This window comes from Emydura macquarii, unplaced genomic scaffold (assembly GCF_026122565.2).
Source record: "Emydura macquarii macquarii isolate MOO-44397 ecotype Brisbane River unplaced genomic scaffold, CSIRO-AGI_Emac_v2 contig_3470, whole genome shotgun sequence".
Taxonomy (NCBI): Eukaryota; Metazoa; Chordata; order Testudines; family Chelidae; genus Emydura; species Emydura macquarii.
This window is the reverse complement of record NW_027133607.1, coordinates 626,771-649,069: the sequence shown is the minus strand read 5'-3', so window position 1 is coordinate 649,069 and position 22,299 is coordinate 626,771. Positions and strand designations below refer to the sequence as shown.

At 40.3% G+C, this 22,299-nt stretch overlaps 1 protein-coding gene across 3 annotated transcripts; it reads left to right on the top strand.

Annotated features, from left to right (window-relative positions):
* Positions 1–873: 873 nt before the first annotated feature.
* Positions 874–21,784, top strand: SEC61A2 (SEC61 translocon subunit alpha 2). 3 transcript variants are annotated; one of them, XM_067534889.1, is made up of 12 exons: positions 874–1,193; positions 3,453–3,520; positions 6,804–6,869; positions 9,374–9,452; positions 12,268–12,399; positions 12,543–12,652; positions 13,754–13,907; positions 14,860–15,020; positions 16,691–16,888; positions 18,471–18,662; positions 18,820–18,896; positions 20,758–21,784. In XM_067534889.1, exons 1-12 carry the CDS (start codon positions 1,187–1,189, stop codon positions 20,942–20,944), a joined length of 1,431 nt encoding a protein of 476 aa, XP_067390990.1. In that variant the 5' UTR covers positions 874–1,186; the 3' UTR covers positions 20,945–21,784. The 3 variants fall into 3 exon arrangements, with proteins under 3 accessions (XP_067390990.1, XP_067390991.1, XP_067390992.1); XM_067534890.1 differs by lacking the exon at positions 874–1,193 and adding an exon at positions 1,602–1,765; XM_067534891.1 differs by lacking the exons at positions 874–1,193; positions 3,453–3,520; positions 6,804–6,869; positions 9,374–9,452 and adding an exon at positions 10,102–12,188.
* The last annotated feature ends 515 nt before the right edge of the window (positions 21,785–22,299 follow it).

The window sequence follows — 22,299 nt, the reverse complement described above, 5'->3', positions numbered from 1 at the left end:
CTGAGTATCTTCCTGCACTTTCCTCCCTGAAATCTTAGTTCTATCCATTTCAATGGAATGAAAAGGATATGTTCTTATTTTCCCTTCTGCTTTGATTTCAAATGGTAGCAATAGTACTGAAACGTTAGCTTAATGCGATAAGCATAATGTGATGAGCATATCTATGTAATCAGGGTTACGTGTCAGCACTCTACAGACAAACTCTACGAGGGATCTTCTCCCCTCCCCTCCCCTCCCAGAAGAGAGAATGGAATACACTGATAAGGACTGAAACTAGGTGGGTGGTGGGGGCTGCTGCACCCCGTGGCTTGAAGTGGTTTCCAGTCTAGACAGGGTTTAGTTTGGTTCAATGCCTCTCCGCATCCTTGCTGTGCAAATTGTTCCAGCACCCCCTGCCTCTAACACCCTTTCCACCTTAGTTGTCAGTGTGTGTATAGCTTTGTGCTATTTTACCCCTCGGCTTCCCCTGGAATCCTTCCTGTGATTGGGAAGTTGGGCCCAGGTCTGCGATGGTCACGTGATGGCTCCCACCTAACTACTGAGGCTTCGTGGAGGTGCGATTTGTGTTGTAAAAAGTTCAGCCCTTTCCTGCCGTCTGCGGGCAGCTGCGGCTGGCGGCTGAGAGGTTTTCTGATTTCCCCCCCCCCCCCCCCCGCCCCCGGACAGGGCTCGCCCCTCCCCTTTCCGCGCTGCCCCTCCCGTCTCGCTGACGGGCACAGAACGCGAACGCCCCCGCGCAGGCGCGCTCAGGCCTCGATTGACCGGTGCGGTGACCCAGCCAGGGCGGGCAACCCAGCTGCCGGAGATGACCCTTAAAGCAGGGTCCTTTACTGAGTTTAGTAGACCGCCGCCCGCCTGATCCATCTGCCCGGGGCCAGTTGACGGATAGAGGGGAGGGTCATTTCCGCGGGGTGAAGGACCCGTCCCGCGCAGGGGCGCCGCTCTCCCGGTTCCCGCCCCGCTCCCACACGCACGCTGCGCGCGGAGTAGGTGGCCACGGCGCTGCCTGATCCGTTGCCGGCAGAGGGGAGAGGGCTTGGCTGCACCTGCGTCGCGAGACAGCGCGCGGCGGTCACGTGAGTGGCAGCGGCCGGCGCCTGGTCGGAGTGAAAGAAGAGGCTGTAGGGGGAGGGGAAGCCCGGACTCCTCGGCTAGGGAGGCCGGCCCGCCTCCCGGAGCCGCTGCCATGGGCAGTGAGTATCGGGGGGAGAAGTGTGGACTGAGAGATGGACGGACAGAACGACAGACGCCAGACTCGGTAGTGGGGCGACCTAGGAGATGGATGGATGGACGGACGGACAGAACGACAGACGCCAGACTCGGTAGTGGGGCGACCTGGGAGATAGATGGACGGACAGATAGACAGTGAGCTGGGTATCGGGGCAGCCTGGGGGACGGACGGACGGACGGACAGACAGACAGACAGACGCCAGGCTAGGTATCGGAGTGACCTGGGAGATGTACGGTCAGCAGGCTGCGTGGGGGGACCTGGGAGATGGGCTGACTGACAGACAGACAGACACTAGACTGGGTGGGGCGACCTGGGAGATGCACGGATGGACAGACACCAGGCGGGTGTTGAGGCGACCTGGGAGATGGACTGACAGATACCCAGGCTCGGTATTAGGGCGATCTGGGAGATGGACTGACAGATACCCAGGCTCGGTATTAGGGCGACCTGGGAAATGGATGGATGGACAAATAGACACCGGCTGGGGGTCGGCGCAACCTGGGAGATGGCTGGACTGACAGACACCAGTTTGAGGCATGTGCGGTAATCCAGGGGAAGGAACAAGCCCTGGCTGTGGGGGGATGGGAGAGGGGAGCTGTGCAGGTGAGTGGGAGGCTGTGACTTGGCAGGGAGGATCGGCCCCGGGTGACTGGGGAGCATGCTGGGAGAAGTTGGGGATGACCATGCCCATGCGGGCGTGACACTGCCTGGCTAAAGCATGGGAATACACTTTAAGGAACGTTCCAGCCCTGGCCAAGGGAAAACGAACCAGCAGATCTATGGGGCTATCTGTGGGTTTGTCCAGATTGTTCTGTGCAGCCAGGAGGCTTTGACCACATTAGCCTGAGTGAAGCTTTGACCACACTAGCTTGTGCCCTTGCCTGTAGGAGTACCACGTGTGACCATGTGGGGCCACGCCTGCCTCAGTGGTACCATGCCTGTCCAGTGAGTCTGGCTGAGACCCCCCTATACAGGAGCTCTGGCCTCCTCCTATGTGTATTTGTGTGTCTGTATACACTGAACAGTGTGAAGCAACAAACTGAGAGAAAACTGAAATTAAATTTGTTAGTCTTTAAAGTGCTACAGAACTCTCATTGTGTTTGCTGAGAGAAGACTATTGTTCCAAAATTGAAATCTTACTCTGACTGTTTAATTTCCAAATTTCTGTTTGCTGTCAAACCAAGATAATCTGACTAATCTGTTGGCACCTGTTGGATTTTTGTAGGATTTTCTGGCCTTAGTTTATCAACAATGGAGTCATTTCAGCTTTGTAAACTAAAGATGTTTTTTAATAACCTGTTTTATGATTTCATGATACCAAGTATTAAAGTGTAAAATAACCCAATAGATTAGAAAATAAGAAAATGAATCATTACAGAAATTCAGCAGAATTTTTACTTAGCTCTGCCTGCAGATTTGTGCGTGTGTGTGTTTATGTATATAAACAATTTTTTTTTGTTTTGAAAGAGGGATTGGTAACTGAATCTCTGCTGATATTCGTACTTATTGTGTCTTATTATAATGCACATGCTTTGGAAGCCAAAAAAAAAAATCCTTCTTTGCTCTGGAATTTGTTCCAGTAAAAGGGATCATTCTATCTAACTTGTTCCATTCTTTCCCAAATAGAAATATTAGGGAGAAACACAAAATGTTAAAGGAACTAAAATCCCACACTGCTCTGATTACATTTAGTATCTTAGAGAGTTTAAATTATAATAGGTTTTTTTTTTAAAGTGACTACTTTAGGAAATTCCATTCCATTTTATAATTTAGGAAGAATTTGTTTTCCTATGCATATTTTAGTGCTTTTATAAATCAAATCTTGTCTGTATTTACACAATCTGGAAAGATAGATATTCATCTTCAGTTAACGTTTAATTTCCAGCTCACTGTCACTATTATGTATAATGCTTCCTTTCTTGAGTACATAAAAATGACACCAAGCCAAATGTGAAGGAAAAGACAGACCTTATTAGTAATAACCATTAAATTCCATTTCAGACTTTTAGCACGTTTTGTCTTCAGATCAACCCAAGTCATGAATTTGCAAGTAGTGATAAAAATATGAATTTATGTATGCAACTCATTTTTGAACATCAAAGAAGTAGTTAATGTGCATGTTTAAAGGGCTAAGTCCTAGATAAGAAAGCAAGTGCTGTAGTAAATAAAAGTTCACTATTCTTATAGAAAAACTTATTTATTTTATTTTTTCTTTAAACAGTTAAATTTTTAGAAGTTATTAAGCCTTTCTGTGCAGTTTTACCTGAAATCCAGAAGCCTGAAAGAAAGGTGAGTGCGTCGTTTTGATTTTTACTTGAATTAGGTGAATTAATAGAATATAAAGCCAGGAGGGACCATTATGATCATCTGAGACTTCCCCAAATTAATTCCAGTTTGAACCGTGGCATATCTTTTAGAAAAATATCTAATAAAGATTTTAAAATTTCCAGTCATGGAGATGCCACCACAATCCTTGGTAAATTGTTCCAATGGCTAATTACTATCCCTGTTAAAATTTTGTACCTTAGTTGTAGTCTGAATTTGTCTAGCTTCAGCTTACAGCTACTGGATCTTGTTAAACCTTTGTCTGTTAGGCTGTCTGTAGAGTCCTCTGTCACATGTGCCCCTTCTCAGTTACTCGGTGGACTGTTGTGTGGGGACTCATCCTCTGGGTTCCTGGTTGTTTTAAACCGCCCGTGCCTGAATAGAGCACAGCCAGTATCCCATCCTTGAAGTCCTTATGTACACTCTTGGGATGCCAACTTTGTTTCTAGCACCCTCTCCTGAGAGCTGGAATCAGCTGTTTAGCCTCAGGGCTCAGTACTGACCATTCAGACCCCACCCCCCCATAGGTTAAGGACACCTACTTCCAGAACTCCACCCAAAGGTATGCATCTCTGGGTTCCCATTTAACTGTGTCAGAAGGCCTGTGGCAAGTGTAAAGAATGTAACAGACACTTTGTACAGGATCTCATACCATTACTCTTTTACTTAACAGATAAAGCACGTGAGTATAGATCATTTAACAATGCCTCTCTCTATCTCACCTTTCCCAGGGGAGTCCCTGTGGTTCCTCTGTGTTCAGAAATGTAGTCCGGGTGCCTAGCCTGATCTAATGTTGGGTTGCTTCTCCCTCCACTTGAGCTAGAGAAAATTGTCACCAAAAATGCTCCTTTTTTATAACCTTCCAGTCTACTCTGTTAGGTGTCTCCCCATCACCCCCAACAGGGGACCAGGAACCTCCACCAGGTAACTTTGTTGCCAGACTGCCTCTCCCTTTGAGTTCAGACTTGAAAAAATATTTTGTCCCGGGCAGCAGCCATCTCTTTGTCATGTAGATGGACAGTCCTCAAAGTTTAACATATCTATGTTGATAGGCGTATGCCAACAACCTGTTAGGAATTATAGTTCAAGATGGAGGTCAAAAGACAGTAGGAATATAAAGACCAGCCTTACAATCAAATGGCGTTTGCAGTCTGACACAGGTACATGCAAAGACTTCATAATCTCACACAGAATACATAAATTGTACAGTCATATTTCCCAGACAGTCAGCGTCTGTGTGTGTTGTATGCTTTACGCTTACCACATGGCCCCTGGAAAAGGTAAACCAAGAGTCTCACACCTTTGGGTGGAATTCTAGGAGTGGGTGTATTCAAGCTACGCGGGAGTCTAAAGGATCTGCACTGAGCCAAGGGGGTAGGCAGCTGGACAGTGGGTTCCAGCTCTTAAGAGGGGAGCTAGATAGAAGGTCTCGAAGACTGGAGTAATGGCTGGGCACTGGAGGCTTAAAACGCCTAGGGACCCAGTGGTGGGTTCCTTCTCAGCAGTCTTGTGAGAGTCAGAGAGGGGGCACTTGACTGGAGCGGTGACCACCCTCAAATATCAAGTTGATGACATCAGTCCTTAAATTCTGTTTTTTTAGCCAAGTAGATCAAACTCCTTGAGTCTCTCACTTATAAGGCATGTTTTCCTTTAATAATTCTCATGACTCTCTTCTCTGAACCCTCTCCAATTTATCAACATCCTTCTTGCATTGTGGACACCAGAACAGGATGGAGTATTCCAGTAGGGGTCACACCAGTGTCAAATACAGAGGTAATATAACCTCCCTACAATTTAGACAATATTCCCCTGTTTATATAACCAATAGTTGTATTCGCCCTTTTGGCCATCGCATTGCACTGGAAGCTCATGTTCAGCTGATAATCCACTATGACCCCTTAGTCTTTTTCAAAGCATGGCTTCCCAAAATAGAGTCACCCATCTGAAAAATAAGGCCTACATTTCTTTGCTCCTAGATATAGTACTTTACATTTGTCCCTATTAAAATGCATATTGTTTGCTCTCACCCAGTTTACCAAGCAATCCAGATTGTTCTGTATCAGTGCTGCTTCATTATTTACTACCCCCAATCATTGTGTCATTTGCAAACTTTATCAGTAGGGATTTTGTTTTCTTCCAGGTCATTGTTCAGTTTCTAATATGTGTGAAGGTTGTATCCAATCCTGCTCCCATTAAAATCAGTTTTCCCATTGTATTAAGTGAAAGCAGAAAATGTGCTCTTTGCTTTTCTCTCTGATGAAAAAGCATCATCTGAGAGTTTTGGTTGGCTATATTAATAGTGGAAGTAATTACTGTTAGTTGTAAGCGGATAGCAGTGGTTCATATTCCTCTTGTATGCATTGTTGAATCTGTTTGAACAGGATGTTTTCTAAACTAAGGAGATGAACAGACTGTTGAAAACACTGTGAGGAGGACACTTAAGTCACTCATTTTGTACCAGCTGTAGGTGAGAAAATGTCAAAGGAGTGAATTGTGTCCAGGCATCTCTGATCAGATAACCGAGTGTTATTTCATACTTCTTGTTGTTTCTGGTTTGGCAGTAGTACTTTGATGCCCTTTTTCTGTCTCTGGCCTATGGCTTCAGAAAGCTCATTTCCTTTTTCCTTTAGTGTCAGACCACAACTAAATAAACTTTTCTTACTTCTGTGGCTTAAGAGTGTACTGGATGATACAAAGCTGTGTTTTCTCTGATACTGAAGTGTCACCATAGTTAAGTAGAGCCAGAGGAAATGTGGATTTTCGTTATCACAAGAGGTGCCTTAAAAATATGATAGCTTGAGGCGTAAGCTAAACTATTGGAAACAGTTGGTAGGATCCTTGAAGCTAATAGTTTTCCCCATTGTTTTTCAGGTGTGTTCTGGGATGTTTGTTTCTGAGGCCATTGTGTTGCTTTTCTGAACCAGTCCCTATTGAATTTTAATGCATTATAGGTGTATAATAAATATTCCGCTAATGCAAGTATAAGTTAGATGGTATAACTCAACAGCTAGTTACATATCCGTATTCTTCAATTATTACCTCGGAACTTCACTATTGTCACACTAGATATATCAGATAATCAGTCTTAAACATCAGTCAGTGTTAGAAATTTACTGTAAGGCTTGAATACTCTGGCTCTGAACTCCATATGATGCAGCATTTTATGTTACAGAATGTTATATTACGATCTCTAAATATGGAGTGTTAACACATGTTTGTGATTAATATTCTAAATTCTATTCTATAGATCCAGTTCAGAGAGAAAGTGCTATGGACAGCTATTACACTATTCATTTTCTTAGTGTGCTGTCAGGTATGTACCTATATAATACCAGCTCTTTACACGCACATGCACATACACACTCCCTTTATGTAAGACATGTAAGAGGGGATAATGTTTGTTTTTAGTGCTGGAGCAGTGAGGATTCCTTGTATGTCTGTACTAATTTGGTTATTTTCTAATTTTACATTAAACATTTAAGTAGGTCTGTCAATGAAACTTGCACTTGTAAAGTATCCGTTGTTAAAATTCATATAGGATTTCTTAAAAATTAATTTATTTACTTGTTGTTACACCCTAATTTTCAGACCTTAGCAGGAAGCTATCAACTTGAAATCTAGTCTCATTTGCAAAATAAGTTAAAAGTAATTTCAGGTACTGCAACCTACCCCTGATTTCCCTTGACAATTTCTTCGGTTTTATCATCTTTCTTTCTGTTTATTTAAACATTTTATATATTTCTCTCCTTTGTTTCTGTGTGTGAAAGACCCATACAAATGGGGGTCACTGATAATAGGGTAAACAGTGAAACTATATACAAAGTGCTGCCAAATTCACCCAGTAAACAAACTGAAAAATATATTTGTCTTTTCAATCTTATAACTAAGATGTTAGTCGTAACAATAAGTTAAAAAAAATAGAAGTTTGATTATTTTAAATTAGCTATGGTTTTGACAAGATGCGCGCAGTGTATGGGTTGCAGACATTGCAAGGGAATAGTTCTTTAAATATTGTCTTAGTTTAAATTTTTTAAAAAATTTAATGGAAATATGGATAGTGATGTTAGCTTCTAAAAAGCAAGCTTTTACAAATTTAAGTAGTGTTTGTAAAACACAGTGCCAAGAATTATTAAAACCTAAATTTGGGGCCTAAATTAACCTGACAACATCTTGTTGCACAAAATTAATATAAATGTCCATTTAAACCTTTTTAAAATAGTTTTGCAGCGCTTTTAAATTGCACTTTAAAAGACTTGATTCTGGAATTGTAGTGTATAAAATTATTCTAGAGCCACTAACTAATGTGTAAATTCAAGTGATCCACAAAATAGAATCTGTAAATTTGGAACAGTCAAAGACTATATAGAGGCTGAAAGAAGGCTTTTAAAATCAGCTTTCTTTTCTTTTGGGGAGCCATTAACATTTTTTTCTGAGACGGAAGAACATACTTCAGCACTGTGTAGCTGCTGAATGTATATTGAATGTAGACTTTGAATAGTGGAAGCTTTACAAGGATTACAATAGTAAAATAAGGAAGAAACAAATATAGACTGAATTTTCAGTAAAAGAACGTAGATTTCAGCCTGACTAGAATCCTGTGACACATTTTTTCCATGATTGAGGTGTGTTCCAGAAGAGCTAATGCCTCATCCAGGGTTAAAGAACTGCTTCCAAAGAGTATCATAAGAGAAAGAGCATGACTTCTGCACCAACAGATTCATCAGTGACCAGATTTTATCTGTTAAGTTTTAGAAGATTTGATGACATGTACAATTTTCCACCACAGGAATTATGCAAATAGTCAAAACTTAAAACTTTCCTAGAATTTGTAGGGACCAAATTATATATGCAGAAATCTTGCATGCATATAGTACCAAGTCTGTGAGAACAAGTAACAGTACATGGTGAAGGTGTATAAATCAAAGAAGCCCCCTTTGCAGTTTGGAAAGTAAGAAAGTTTGGGGTTAAGATGGAGTAATCATTGTTCATGGCTATAAATGGAATGTCTTAAGAGTAAGATAATCTGAACCAATAAAAAACAGTTCCAGGTAAAGTAGAACAAAATTCTAACCTACTTCAAGAGTTCCTAGCCTGCACTGTTAAAACAGCAGCAAGAGAGTATGCCTTCTGGTCTGTTTGATATATAGTGTTAAAACCCAAAAGCTGAATTAATTACCATGCTGGCTTTTCTTGACTTAAATTTGTGATTGTTTCCGTACATGATACTTTTTATAGTTAAATATTTTAAATATTTTATTTCTGTGGTTGGAGAATTAATCATTGGGGAAAACATTTGTATTAATTTTTCTGCTATATCTCTAACTGCAAAGAAAAGCAATATTAGGACCCAAAGGTAAAGTTTATGTTAGCAACTGAATGCTTTCTTGTTTCATTTTCAAATCTGAAAACTTTCATTTTTTTGCTATAACCCTCCAAAGCTCAACACTATGATGCAAAAATGTCAGTGAAATAAATAGTAAATTCTATTGGTTTTATTATTGTCTCCCTGACACATGAAGACTGGCATATTTAATTTGTACAGGTTAATAAATATATCTCTCTCATATTGTGCTTTGGGTTTTCTTCAGAGGATTATGTAGTTTATATGATAAACTTTATGCTCTGGTTTTAATGTCCAAATCAGGAAGAATGTTGGAATCAATTATCCTAAGCAAGATAATAGTGTTGGATCACCATAGGTCTATAACACTAAACCAGTACAGGATTACTCTTTATAGTATATATTTGTTAGTACTTTGTGGACTCTACCTTTACAGAGAAGTCTAGACATTTTTAATACTACATGCATCTTTATAGATACCGTTGTTTGGAATCATGTCATCAGACTCTGCAGATCCTTTCTATTGGATGAGAGTCATTCTTGCATCAAACAGAGGTTAGTAGATTAATCATCTCTCTTCTCCTCTCTGGTATTGTATCAGTTTAAACAGGCATGACTGACAATTGATTGACATTAAATTGATTTTGAAATATTTTATTTTATGGAGGGTGTCAGAATTAAACACTTTGTGAGTGTTTAGGACAGATGTAATACTCTAAATTCATAACACTTATATTGGCTTTTGAAATGTCTCCTATTTTGAAAATAGCATAGGAATTGGGCATCATCTAAGGAACAAATTCAACTAGACGCTCTATTTTTGGAAAGAGCATCTCAAATATGCATGACAGGTAACCTGCCCTACGAATACATGGGGCACATTAAGTATTCCCACTTATAACACTAGTTTACACTTTGAAATGCTTGGAATAGAAGGTGCTTTATAAATGCTAGTGAATTAAACCGCGCAATGCAACTGCAAAATAGAGGAGCAAGTGATTTTACAGGTCCAGAAACTGAAGATAGAGAGATTAAGAGGCTTGCTCAAGATCACAGTGCACCTGTGACGGAGCTGGGATTAGAATTCTTAATTTTTAGTCCTTCTCTTGGTCTATCAGACCATGCTGCCTCCATTGCTAATTCTTGCTATGTTTTAGTTGATCTATATCTGTTCCCAGTCTGCATCATTAGGTCCACCCCCCCCCCCTTTTTTTTTTTAATTAACTTTGCTGATAGTTTTACGTGGCTGTATATTAATGCAATACAAGTGAAAGAAGGGTAATCAAACCTGTTAGGTGCTGTCTTTGTTTCTCATTGGCATGGTGCCTAAAATAATGATGTCCTCAGCCCCATATGAGGCCTCTAAGTGATACAGCAATGTAAATAATTGGCTTGCATATTTTTTCAGAATAGCATCTCCTTTTAATCACTTTAGACACATGCACACAGATGAATAAAAAAGGTGACTTGGTGTGGCCTATTTGAATCAGAATGATAATTTTTTTTGTTCTTCCTCATGGTTAAGATCTTGATTGTGAAAACCATATAAACATTGAACTGAAAATTTGGACCAAACAGTTGAACTTGCAACTTGCTTAGAAAGCAGAGACTTTCCTATGATTCACTGAAGAATGGATAAACCTTCAAAAAGGCAATGTTTATAATGCTGACTTAGGACCAAATGTGAAATGAAGAAATAATTACATAATGAGATGGGAAAGCTTATTGCACAGATCAGAGAGGCTGTTTCCCACTGATTTTTACTTTAGCTTTGAGTACATAGAGTTTTACTGCCTTCCATCTTCTACCGTAATTCCTTTAGCTCCCGTAAGTTAAGCGGGGCCTTGCTGTGTAAATGGCTGTGTGACAGATATGACAATGTCCTGCGATATCTTTGGAAGATCTTATTGAATTACGTTTTAATGGCTTTGGAATCCACTGTATTATAAATGCAGTAAACCCTAGGAAATGTTATGAGCTTCAGAGAACTATTTTATACACTGTGCCAGACAATGCACACGCAAAGTTAAAAGGGGTTTCCCAGGAAATCTCTAGCATGAGGTGTATGCAACTGTGGCCCTGCTGGTTATGTAAGAACTCATCCTTTTGAAGCTGCACCCTGAGGAGGGGACCTTTGTCTGCTGATCACCTGTTACAAGAGGATGATACCAAAGGCCCAAACTGGGGGGCCAACAGCTGTTATGAATTTGTAAGTGCAGAAAAACCCCTTGGTGGGGTTTGAAGGACTGATCACCTACCAGAGGCCTGGTTGGAGTTGGGGTGATCTCTCTGGTAAGATTATTAGCTAGCGTGTGTAGGTCCTTTTATTATTTTTAATCTGTTTTCTCTATAATACTTTTACGTTAAGTATAAATGGGCTTGCTTAGAAAGGGCTGTGTGGCAACTTCTAACTGTGTGCAATTATGCTGTGTATAGTCTCTGAGGAGAAAGTAAAGCAGGCTAGTTTACACAGTCTGACTTGCTGGGTAACTCACAGTGTAGGCAGGGAGCTGTGCAGCCTGAAAAACCCCAGTCAAGAAGGGTGACAGCTGGAAAGCCAGAAGCATAAAAGTGAGTCCCCTTGCCAGGCCACAGAGGGGGAATATCACAGCAGTTGCCCTGAATTGTGACAGGCTGCCCTGGAGATCTCTCTGCCACAGGAGGTATTGTTTCAGTAGGTAGCATCTTAACCTCTATACTAAACCAGAATTCTAGCAGAGTGCTAGGCGACGCAATGCTAGTAGACAATACAAAAACCAGAACATTTTAATAGCCACATGATTTGTTTCTTAAAAGTGTCAATTTAATCCTAATGTCCTCATCAGATTCTAATATGGGTAATTACATTCCGCCTTCCTAAACTCCTCCTGCACCTTCAGCTAGAAATTAAGTGATTCTCTGATTAGTGAGTGGTAAATCATAACGGTCTTCTGAGACCTTTCTGATGGTCCACAAAATGGACAAAGCAGTTGAAGGATAGGGCTGACATTAAAGGAGACAATCTATGGGATGATTTTCCCCAGTGAACAGTTCAGTAGTGTGAAATACTGGAGAATTACTTATCCTGTTCATTCTCTGTAGACGTCAGCTTTGGAACATAGCATAGTTTCACAAAAGTATTTGAAGTGAAAGGCTACAAATACTTCTCCCACATTGCCTTCAGAACTTCAGATTGTGACACAGCATCCTTTTGTTTTTGAGGAGATAGTGATCTTTTTCTTTGACAGCTGTTTGAAACATCACTAGACTGGAAAGTGTGTGGCTGAAAGGATACGAAGAATAGAATTGCAGGTCAGAAATCTTTCTAAAGGCTTGATCCTTAAAAGGGCAGGAGTTTGGGCTGTGGTTTAATAATTTTTTTCTTCTTTAGGGACATTGATGGAGTTGGGTATCTCGCCCATCGTGACATCTGGTTTGATCATGCAGCTGTTAGCTGGTGCCAAGATCATTGAAGTTGGTGATACACCGAAAGATAGGGCTCTTTTCAATGGAGCCCAGAAATGTGAGCATTATTCTGGTTAAAATTACTAAACATTTCCTTTCTTGGCAAACCGATGTGTATAAATAAAGGGTTAGATAGTAGGCGTCCTTAGTATACTCACTTAGCAGCTGTCTTAAATGAGCATTGCTTTCTTTTTGTTTCAGTGTTTGGGATGATTATTACCATTGGGCAGGCCATTGTGTATGTCATGACTGGGATGTATGGAGATCCTGCTGAAATGGGTGCTGGAATTTGCCTCCTTATCATAATTCAGGTACATAATTAACCCTTCTGTGACATTCAGATATAGCATAGGTGCATTGAAAATCCTGACACTCCTGTTTCCCCTAACAAACCATTGGCTTTCTTCTCTTTTCCCAAGTGTTCTTAAGTTTGTAAACAGCACATCCTAAATGTATGTAATGCATATGTGTGAAAAGTGTAAAATCTCTCAGAAGGACAAAAATACATGCGGTGGTTAAATATGTTAAAGATGTTCCAGATAAGTGGCTTGTATTTGATCACATTTGTCAAAGCTGTTAAGTATTAAAAACAGAAGTAGAAGGCTTTGAAAGCAGTGGACACTGTGTTTAGGAGAGTTCTAATTAAAGGGTGCAAATAGAGCCTAGAAATCTTAGCCTGTTGATCAAAGCATTCCATGCACAATGTAAGAAACCAATACATCACTTCTGTGTAGAAAACATTATTTATTGAACAATCTGACTATTAGCGTCTCATAGACTGTAAGGTCAGAAGGGACCAATATGATCATCTAGTCTGACCTCCTGCACAATGCAGGCCACAGAACCGCAGCCATCCACTCCTGAAACAGACCCCTGACCTATGGCTGAGTTATTAAAGTCCTCAAATCATGGTTTAAAGACTTTAAGGTACAGCGAATCCACCAGCAAGTGAGCTGTGCCCTTTGCTACAGAGGAAGGCAAAAAATACCCATACCCTTTGCCAGTGTGCCCTGGAAGGAAATTACTTCCCAACCCCAAATATGGCGATCAGTTAAACCCTGAGCATGTGGGCAAGACTCACCAACCAGACACCCACGAAAGAATTCTCTGTAGTAACTCAGAACTCACCCCATCAAACGTCCCATCACAGGCCATTGGCATATCTGAAACACTGTCAATACTGAAAAGTCATGTAAATATAGCAGGAAGGCTCCTGCTCTTAAATTCCTGACTTGCTGACTTTGAATCAGTGTTGGAGAGTTAGGTGGGAAAGAAATTACACTGCTGGACATCTGGATTTAATATTGAATACTCCCACATTATAAGGAAAATATGATCAGTAATATTATTAATACTTAAATTCTTGACTGATTTATTCTTGTTTCTGCTTACTTGCATTTCTTTCCCCACAGTTGTTTGTTGCTGGTTTGATTGTGCTGCTGTTAGATGAGCTGCTGCAGAAAGGTTACGGCTTGGGGTCTGGTATTTCCCTCTTTATTGCTACCAACATCTGTGAAACCATTGTCTGGAAGGCATTTAGTCCCACTACCATTAACACTGGCAGAGGTATATTGCACAGATAACCATAACAGCACAAGTTTCACTTGATGTGTGCTAGAGATTAACTTTATCATACTGCAAAGTAGCAAATGACTATGGGAACTGATGGTTTAGTGAAGTGCTAATTAACACTTAGCATTGGTAGTCCAAAAATGGAGACTAAACACTGCCAGATCCATAAAAGTAACTTTATCAAGGAGAATAATAATCAAAGAGTTTGCCTCTGCCGCTTTAAATTGTTACAGTGGAGCTTTTTTTCCCCCCCTCATAACTCTAATCCTTCCTTGACCTCGGGAGTCTGGATTTCCTAGCCTGAATCCTGTCTTATTTTTAGCACACAGTGGTGCATAGACATAGAAAAGATAGTGGATTCAGTATTTTCAAAAGAGATGTTTGTGGTACAGTCACTGTATATGAATAAGACATTCCTGTATTTGTCTCCTCATTACCTTCAGAAGTATGTTTGACATTTTGGAGGATGGGAATCCCACCTTCATTTCTCTCCCATGCCTTCAGTGACAAATGCTGCTTATATCTATGCTGAGAGGTTATCAGATAGCTTATGTGTAAACTCCAAATCCTAAACCAAATTTTACCTTGATAGATTGCATCTCCAATTTCTGACATTTTTATTTACTGTGCTTTGCTGCTGCTCCTTTCTACTGCTCCTTTTCTTTTCTTCCCCCAATTCTCCCCCCTCCATCAAAAAAGGGGAGAATTGTTCTTTGTCACATGGGTAAGAACTATAGGTTCTGTCACAAAGGACAGTGTCCTGAATGTCCTTGAATTCTGCAGGCTGAAAGGGAATCTATAGTATAACATATCTCATAACACGTGTACCTCATTTTTGCAAATATAAATGAATACCAGGCCTTGCTAATTAGAAATTCACACTAATTTTTTACTTTAAAATTCAAAAAGAAAGGTGGAGGGTTTTACTCTGTTTTGCTTTATACAGGAACGGAGTTTGAGGGTGCAGTGATTGCATTATTCCACCTTCTGGCTACACGTACTGACAAAGTTCGTGCTTTGCGGGAGGCTTTCTACCGACAGAACTTGCCCAATCTCATGAATCTGATTGCTACAGTGTTTGTGTTTGCTGTAGTCATCTATTTTCAGGTAAATGAAAAGTGCAATCGACTGCTATAGGACAATTACTTAATTGCAAAAGGAAGAAGGATCCAGTCTCTTAATTTATTAGTCTTATATTAAAAGAACTAATTATAAGAGTTAAAATGGAACAATTAAAATATTTGGCTTATAATTTTAGGGAGTAACAAAGTAAGAATTTTTTTTCTAATATTGTCATTTCACTAATAGACATTTGACATTACAGCTATTTAATTTTACACGCAAGAACACTTGTGGCTGAGATTTAGATACATTTTTGTTCTGTGTTTGTACAGTGCTTAGGATAGTTGGGGCCTGGTCTATGATTGGTGTGCCTAGGCACTTCAACAATACAAATAATAAATACTACTACTAACTACATTAGTTATTTGTGAGATCTTTAGCATTGCCATTAAATTCCATACACACAATGATGTTTTCAGTGGAAGTATTTTCACGTTCTGGAAATGAAAAATAATTGTACCACAAATCATAATGGTTCTCTAGTGTACAAAATACACTTAATACAGCACAGTTTGTTTTCATGGTCTGTTTCTGAAAGAATACATTCAGACTGAGCCAGAGAGCCATACTTCTCTGTGACGTGACTGGTGCCAGTTTGTTCCAGAATCTTGGAACTGATGCATAGCTTTGTCCTGTAAGTTTTCCTTAAGTGTCCAGCTATGCAGTATGCTTTTCTATGTAAATGTTTGAGCATATGTAAAAATTGAACACTTATGGTTGGGTTTCTGTAAGAGATCTGTTTCAAAAGAATGCCTTCATGTGGAATAAGTGTGATCCAAATTGTAGGGACTGAAATCTCTGCCTCCTGAACCATATGCAACTCTTAGAGTGCCTGTCCAGTCTAGGAGATTAGCTATAGCCAGAAAACAGCCGAAAACTCCACTTGCAACCATCTTATGAGGTTGAATGGTTAGGCTTCTACATGAAAAGCTAGTAGGTATTTTTTCAAATCCTAGGTACAAATTGAGTGCATTTTACAGGGATGCTGTTGGGTTTAGAGGAGGCAAGGATTTGTGTACAAGGAATTTTGTAGAACCCAACAATAAGACATTCTAAAAATCCTTGAATTTTTATTTAAATCAGACTTAAACAATTATATTTGCAGTAGCACTTAAAGACATTACTAGGTTCAGAGCCCCATGGTACTAGCTCCTGTACAAACAATCTCTGGCCGAAAGAATTTATAATCTAATTCCCCTCATTACAAGTAGGACAAACGTAGTATTTTGTGACAAGTGAAAATCAGAACTTTTTTTAATATACCAAGTCAAGTAAAATGCAATTGGCATAAAGGATAACTAATTTAAGGTGTTACTAACAGGCAAAAAAAGTTAAGTGATTTTTAACCTGGTATTCTGTTTAGGTGAATTATAATTCTAGGAGAAATGGCACACTAAATAGGACAGCTGTGTTATAGTTAATTATATGACTTTCATGCACGAACATGACAATGTAAATATTTGGCTCAGTCCAAAGGAGATTGCAGACCACTATTCTGTTCGTTTTACGGGAAAGCAAACAAGCTAGTTCAAAGGCTGTTTATTTCAGTCCTTGAATTCCGGTTATCTAGTGAATACTGTACCTTATCAAGAGTGCTGTTGTGACATGTCTTTTGGTTTAGAAATAAATTTAACATTTTCTTAATTCTCTCTTAGGGATTTCGTGTTGATTTACCCATCAAGTCTGCCCGATACCGTGGACAGTACAGTAGCTATCCCATCAAGCTCTTCTATACCTCCAATATTCCCATTATTCTCCAGTCTGCCTTAGTTTCAAATCTCTATGTCATTTCCCAGATGTTGTCTGTTCGGTTTAGTGGCAACTTCTTAGTAAACTTACTAGGACAGTGGGCAGTAAGTATCACTTATAAAATAACTTTGATAACAAGTACTTTGATATTGAACAAGTGGGAAGTTTAAATACCGTGTTTTTTTTAAAGTTCATTTGTGACCATGGTCACTGGAGGGGCTATACTGAGAATGCTTATTCAGGGTAAACTACAGAGAATAGGGCAGATGATTCCCAAAACTGGTGGTTTATTCTATAATTAGATTTCACCAAGCCAGTAACCAAACAACTGCTGTAATACCTTACTGGTTACCAAGAAGTCAGAATACAGTTTAAGCAATCCAGCCTTTGGCTCTCACCCAGTCAGCCAAGTTTAATATAGTGAGAGTTACCAAAAACCTCATTCACCATATATGAAGTTCTACCAATCCCAACGGCTGATCCTCTGCATCTGACGAAGTGAGCTGAGTCTCATGAAAGCTTATGCCTACAAAAATTAAATTTGTTAGTCTTTAAAGTGCCACAGAACTCTCATTGTTTTTACTAATCCCAAGATATCAGACACATTACCTACCAGGTCAATGAATGTTTCAGATTTTACCCAAATACACGCTTACAGCCAATCCTTGTTAACTAAATCTAAGATTTATTAAAAAAAGAGAAGAAAGAGAGTTACTGTGGTTAAGAGAACATTATACGTACAGATATGAATAAAGTTCTTAGGTCAGTTTCATAGCAGAGATGGTGAGGCTGCTGATTTGTAAAAGTCTTTCTAGAATCAGTTCAATAGGTTATAGTCCTATAGACGGTTCATGTGCAGAGTTTGTTCAAATTCTTCCATGAGAATTTGCAGGGATAATCCAGAATAGCTCTGTAGACCTCAGTCTTGCAATTTAGAATTTTCCTGATAAAGTTTAAGCAGATCTGAGATAGCAAGAAGCAGGCCCGAAACTTCCTTTACAAGGAAGTTCAGCGGATAAGCCTTTTGTCAGCAAATGATCACATCAGGCTTTCCTTGGATGAAGAATAGGTAAATACACTGTTGCTCTGAAGCTCATCTGTTTCCTAGGCATACACCAGTAACTAATTGCATTCATTAGCATAAGGCAATTAACCATCAAACACTTCACAGGGAGTTTACTACAAACTTCGAAGAGTAAGTAAAAGACAATAGTATTATTACACCTCAAGTCCCATCTCAATAGTAATATCTCCTTTTGGTCTCTGAATAAATAGAATAAAGTAATGAAACATAGGCAGGAACAGACGTTTAGCATCTGCAAGCTGTTGATCGCATTGTAAAACTTCTAACAAGACATAGGTAACCACAGGCAAATACATCTAGTATCTTCTTAATTCTCTAATACAGGCTGACATTTCAAGGACTCTAGTCTATTTAACATGGCTTTGCTAACTATCTGCAGAGAATGGCCCTCTTTACCATTTCAGTACTTTTCTAATGTATCCTTAAAGGTGGCTTTTGGGTCACTCAGCCTGCTAGTTGCTTAACCCTTGCTAGCTCAGCATCACATCATGTATTTACAGTCTTAAGAAAAGGGGTTTGAAACCTCCATAAATGTGAGTTTGGGGGTAAGGAGGAAAGTCCCAGCAGAAATAATCCATTGCCTTTTTTTCCTCCCATGTTAGGATGTCAGTGGTGGTGGCCCTGCTCGCTCTTACCCAGTTGGTGGCCTCTGCTATTACCTATCTCCCCCAGAATCCATGGGTGCTATATTTGAGGATCCTGTCCATGTAATTGTTTACATCATTTTTATGCTGGGATCCTGTGCGTTCTTCTCCAAGACATGGATTGAGGTGTCTGGTTCTTCAGCAAAAGATGTAGGTGTATTGATAACTGCTCTAAAATATTGTGTTTTAAAATGTTGCCTCTAATGAGATAACTAGTTTCTAACAGATCACAGCTGCTGTTGTGAATGACTGAATATCAGCTGGTTATAAAACATTGCAGAAGTCTGATAGAAGTGTGTGTCTGCAGGTTGCTAAGCAACTGAAAGAACAGCAAATGGTGATGAGAGGCCACCGGGATACATCGATGGTTCATGAACTTAATAGGTAAGGAAATACTAGCTGTCGGCAGCAATTCACTCCTATGTAATTAACACTAAAACTGGGGTCTCCTGCAAAGCCACTCAGATTTGCCCTCCCTATCGTGTGGAGAGTTGACTTGAACGCTGCCCACTTCCCCCTGTTGTGTGGGGGGCTGGCATGATCCACCTGGTGTCTTGCTTGCCCGACCCCTGTTGCGCGGGGCTGGCATTAACACTTCTGCACCCCTCTTTTTGGCAAAACTGGGCGTTTGTCCTGTTGGCTCTTGCCAACTGATCAGTTCTTGCCAACTGTTGGCTCTTGCCAACTGATCAGTTTTGCCAAAAAAAAGTCAGGACGTCTGGGACAGGGCTTAAAATGGGGACTGTCCTAGTCAAAACAGGGCATATGGTCATCCTACCCCAGTGCAAGATGCAGAGCAACTTACCTTTTCACTCTCCTCACTTGTTCCGTCACGTTAGTTGTGGGGAAGGAGAGGGCCCCAGCGACAGGAGGGCAATAGAGAATGAACTGAAGGGGAAAGGTGTTCATGGAAGAACTGGGAAATAATGGACAGAGGGAGGCTTCCTGTTTAAACAGAAGAATGGGGGAAATTGGGATGAGTCCCATGCCTGGTTTTATTAAAGGGGAGACATCCTGATTTCCTAAATGCTCAAATTCTCACTACACAGCTGTGACATGAAGCAGCTCATCCTCCACACTATGTGGCACTGGAGCCCGGTAAACATGCCTGGTCCCTCATGTGGAGATGACAGGCTCCCTCCATCGTGCAGATTTGGTAGCATTGTCTGAATGGATTTTTTTTAAAAATCATGGATTGAAGTAAGCAACTTGCATTAGAGTTAGTTGAACGTTGGAGAGTCTTCTAGAAAGGTATTGGTGTTGAAAGCTACATTCATTCTAAGTAACTGGCAGGATCGTTGAAATCTCAGTGATTAAATACTCAAAATGTGCATATTTGGAAGACTACCCTGGATAAAAGGGCTGGATGATGCTCAGTGGTGCTGTATTGTTAAAAAGACCATTCGTGTGTTGGAAATAGAAGTGCTATGCTTTTCATTATTCACACTATACCATGTTCATGTATGTTTTGGAAACATTTTGGTTATATCTCAGCCTTGTTTTTTCTTCTGTGATTGGGTCTGCTGTAGCACAATCTGGGGGGGTTTCTGGTTGCAGGTACTAGATTGGAGGGAATTGGCAGCTAGTTACTTAGAATGTTTGTGCCCTCTTGATGACTCCTCTCACTGCAATCTTGCTTCTTCCCCCTCTCTTTCATAGTGGGGTTTGGTCCAAAAGAAGCCAAATGTTCTTGTTCACTAACTTGGTTAAAAAGAGTCTGTTTGCTGTACGAGTGAGGGTTTTTTCTATAAAGCTCTGTTGAAGATCACACATTTAAATGACTCAAATTAGCGATGTTTTCTTAAAATTTAGAGCCAAAATTTATCCTCAGGTGTGGACTTTACACTTGTATCCAAGGGCAGAATTTGCCCCAAAATAAATAGCAGGCTTAACTACTGTAAAGCAGCCGACTTTTGTCTCTTTAGCCTCCCACCAGTTACTTGGCACCTACATAGCATGCTCCGTGCTCAGACTACTTTACAAATGCTAACCCTCACAACAGTGCTGTAAAGTAGACAAGTAATTTTTGTTTAACTTGGTGTAGTTGGAGGAACTGACACAGATAGGTGACCACTTGCCAAAGTCACAGTAGTCACTGGCAGAGTTGGGAGGGAACTCTGAAGTTCCTAATGCCTGACTCCATTCATTCCTGTAGCTACCTCCAATATCACTCACAACAGATCTAGCGCTGGTAAAATAAGATCCTTGGATGGAAACGATTAATGGTGAGAACTTTCTGTTTCAGGTACATCCCTACAGCAGCTGCTTTCGGTGGCTTGTGCATTGGTGCCCTCTCAGTATTAGCAGATTTCCTTGGAGCCATTGGATCAGGCACCGGCATCCTGCTCGCAGTCACCATTATTTATCAGTATTTTGAAATATTTGTAAAAGAACAGGCTGAAGTTGGAGGAGTGGGGGCTTTATTTTTCTAAATGTCCCAATATTTCATGATTTGCTTGAAAGGGAAAGTATTTGACAACATGCCTCACTCAGTCCAGTAGTGCTGTCTTCTTTTTCTTTGTTTTCAAGTGCTAAGTCCCATTATCATAATGGGCATTGAGCAATGCCTGTGTGCAGCATCAGTACCAGCTGCCTTAAGAATAAAGTTTACATTATCTTGTTTAAATATATCTAGTGTTGCCTGTAATGCTGGAAATCACTGCATCGACTTTGCTGTTCAGACACTACAGTGAGATGGTAAAATGTAACAGTTTGATTGTTAGTAAACATTTTTGCACACAGCATTAAGATCTTAAATTGATTGCCCCATTTTAGCAGGAAAAAATACAAGAGTGCAGAGTGCCACATACCAATATTCTTGAGCGTATTAAATAAGTTCTTTACAGAATTTGTATGTAATCTACATTTTACATGAATTACTTTTTATACTTTTTTAATGTGCATTTCCCCATCGTTGTGCTTCAGTGTTCATTTGTGTTGTCTCTATTTGGGTACCTAACTCCTAGCCATGAGGGCGGACAAACGTTTCACCTGAGACTGCTGCTCATCTCACTTCTGAAATGGTTCTGCTGTGCAGGGTGCTGTACACATGGCCCAGAGAGCACTTCCATTCTTGGCCCTGGGTTTCCCACATGGTAGGTACTGTCATGCCACCAGATTGGCCTATATCTTTTGTATTTAAAAAGTACTTGTGAAAACTGTGCCACTGAAACTTCACGTCCAGTTTGCTTTTGTGATTCTGAAGGACAGAGGCCTGGGGAAAGGAGGGAAATGAGCAATTCCTGCTGAAAATTTATTTATGTTGTCGTACTTTACAGCGGCAATGTAACAAATATAAACATTAGACAATAAACTTATTTAATTAAATTCCGTCCATGTCTTATCTATGCAAGCTTTTTCTTTTGCAAAAACAAAACACTTGTTCCTTTTAAATGACTTCATCATGGCAAGATTACTTAGTTTTAAATTAACAAACATTTTGTTCATGGTAGTTTTGAAGTCATAATTGAGATTTTAAAAACTTACTTAATTATCCTTAATGAGTTCAGAGTAAGATCTGTTAAAGTAGTGTGCATTACGTTAAATATAAGCTAAGACCTGGTCTGCACTAAAAAGTTAAGTCAACCCAGTTACGTAGCTCTGGGGATGTGAAAAATCCACACCCCTGAGCAACATAGTTAAGACAACCTAACCCTCAGTGTAGACAGTGCTAAAACTGACAGAAGAATTCTTCCATCAACCTAGCTACTACCTCTCAGGGAGGTAGATTACCTACACTGACAGGAGAACCCTTCTCTTGGGCATAGGTAGTATCTACACTGAAGCA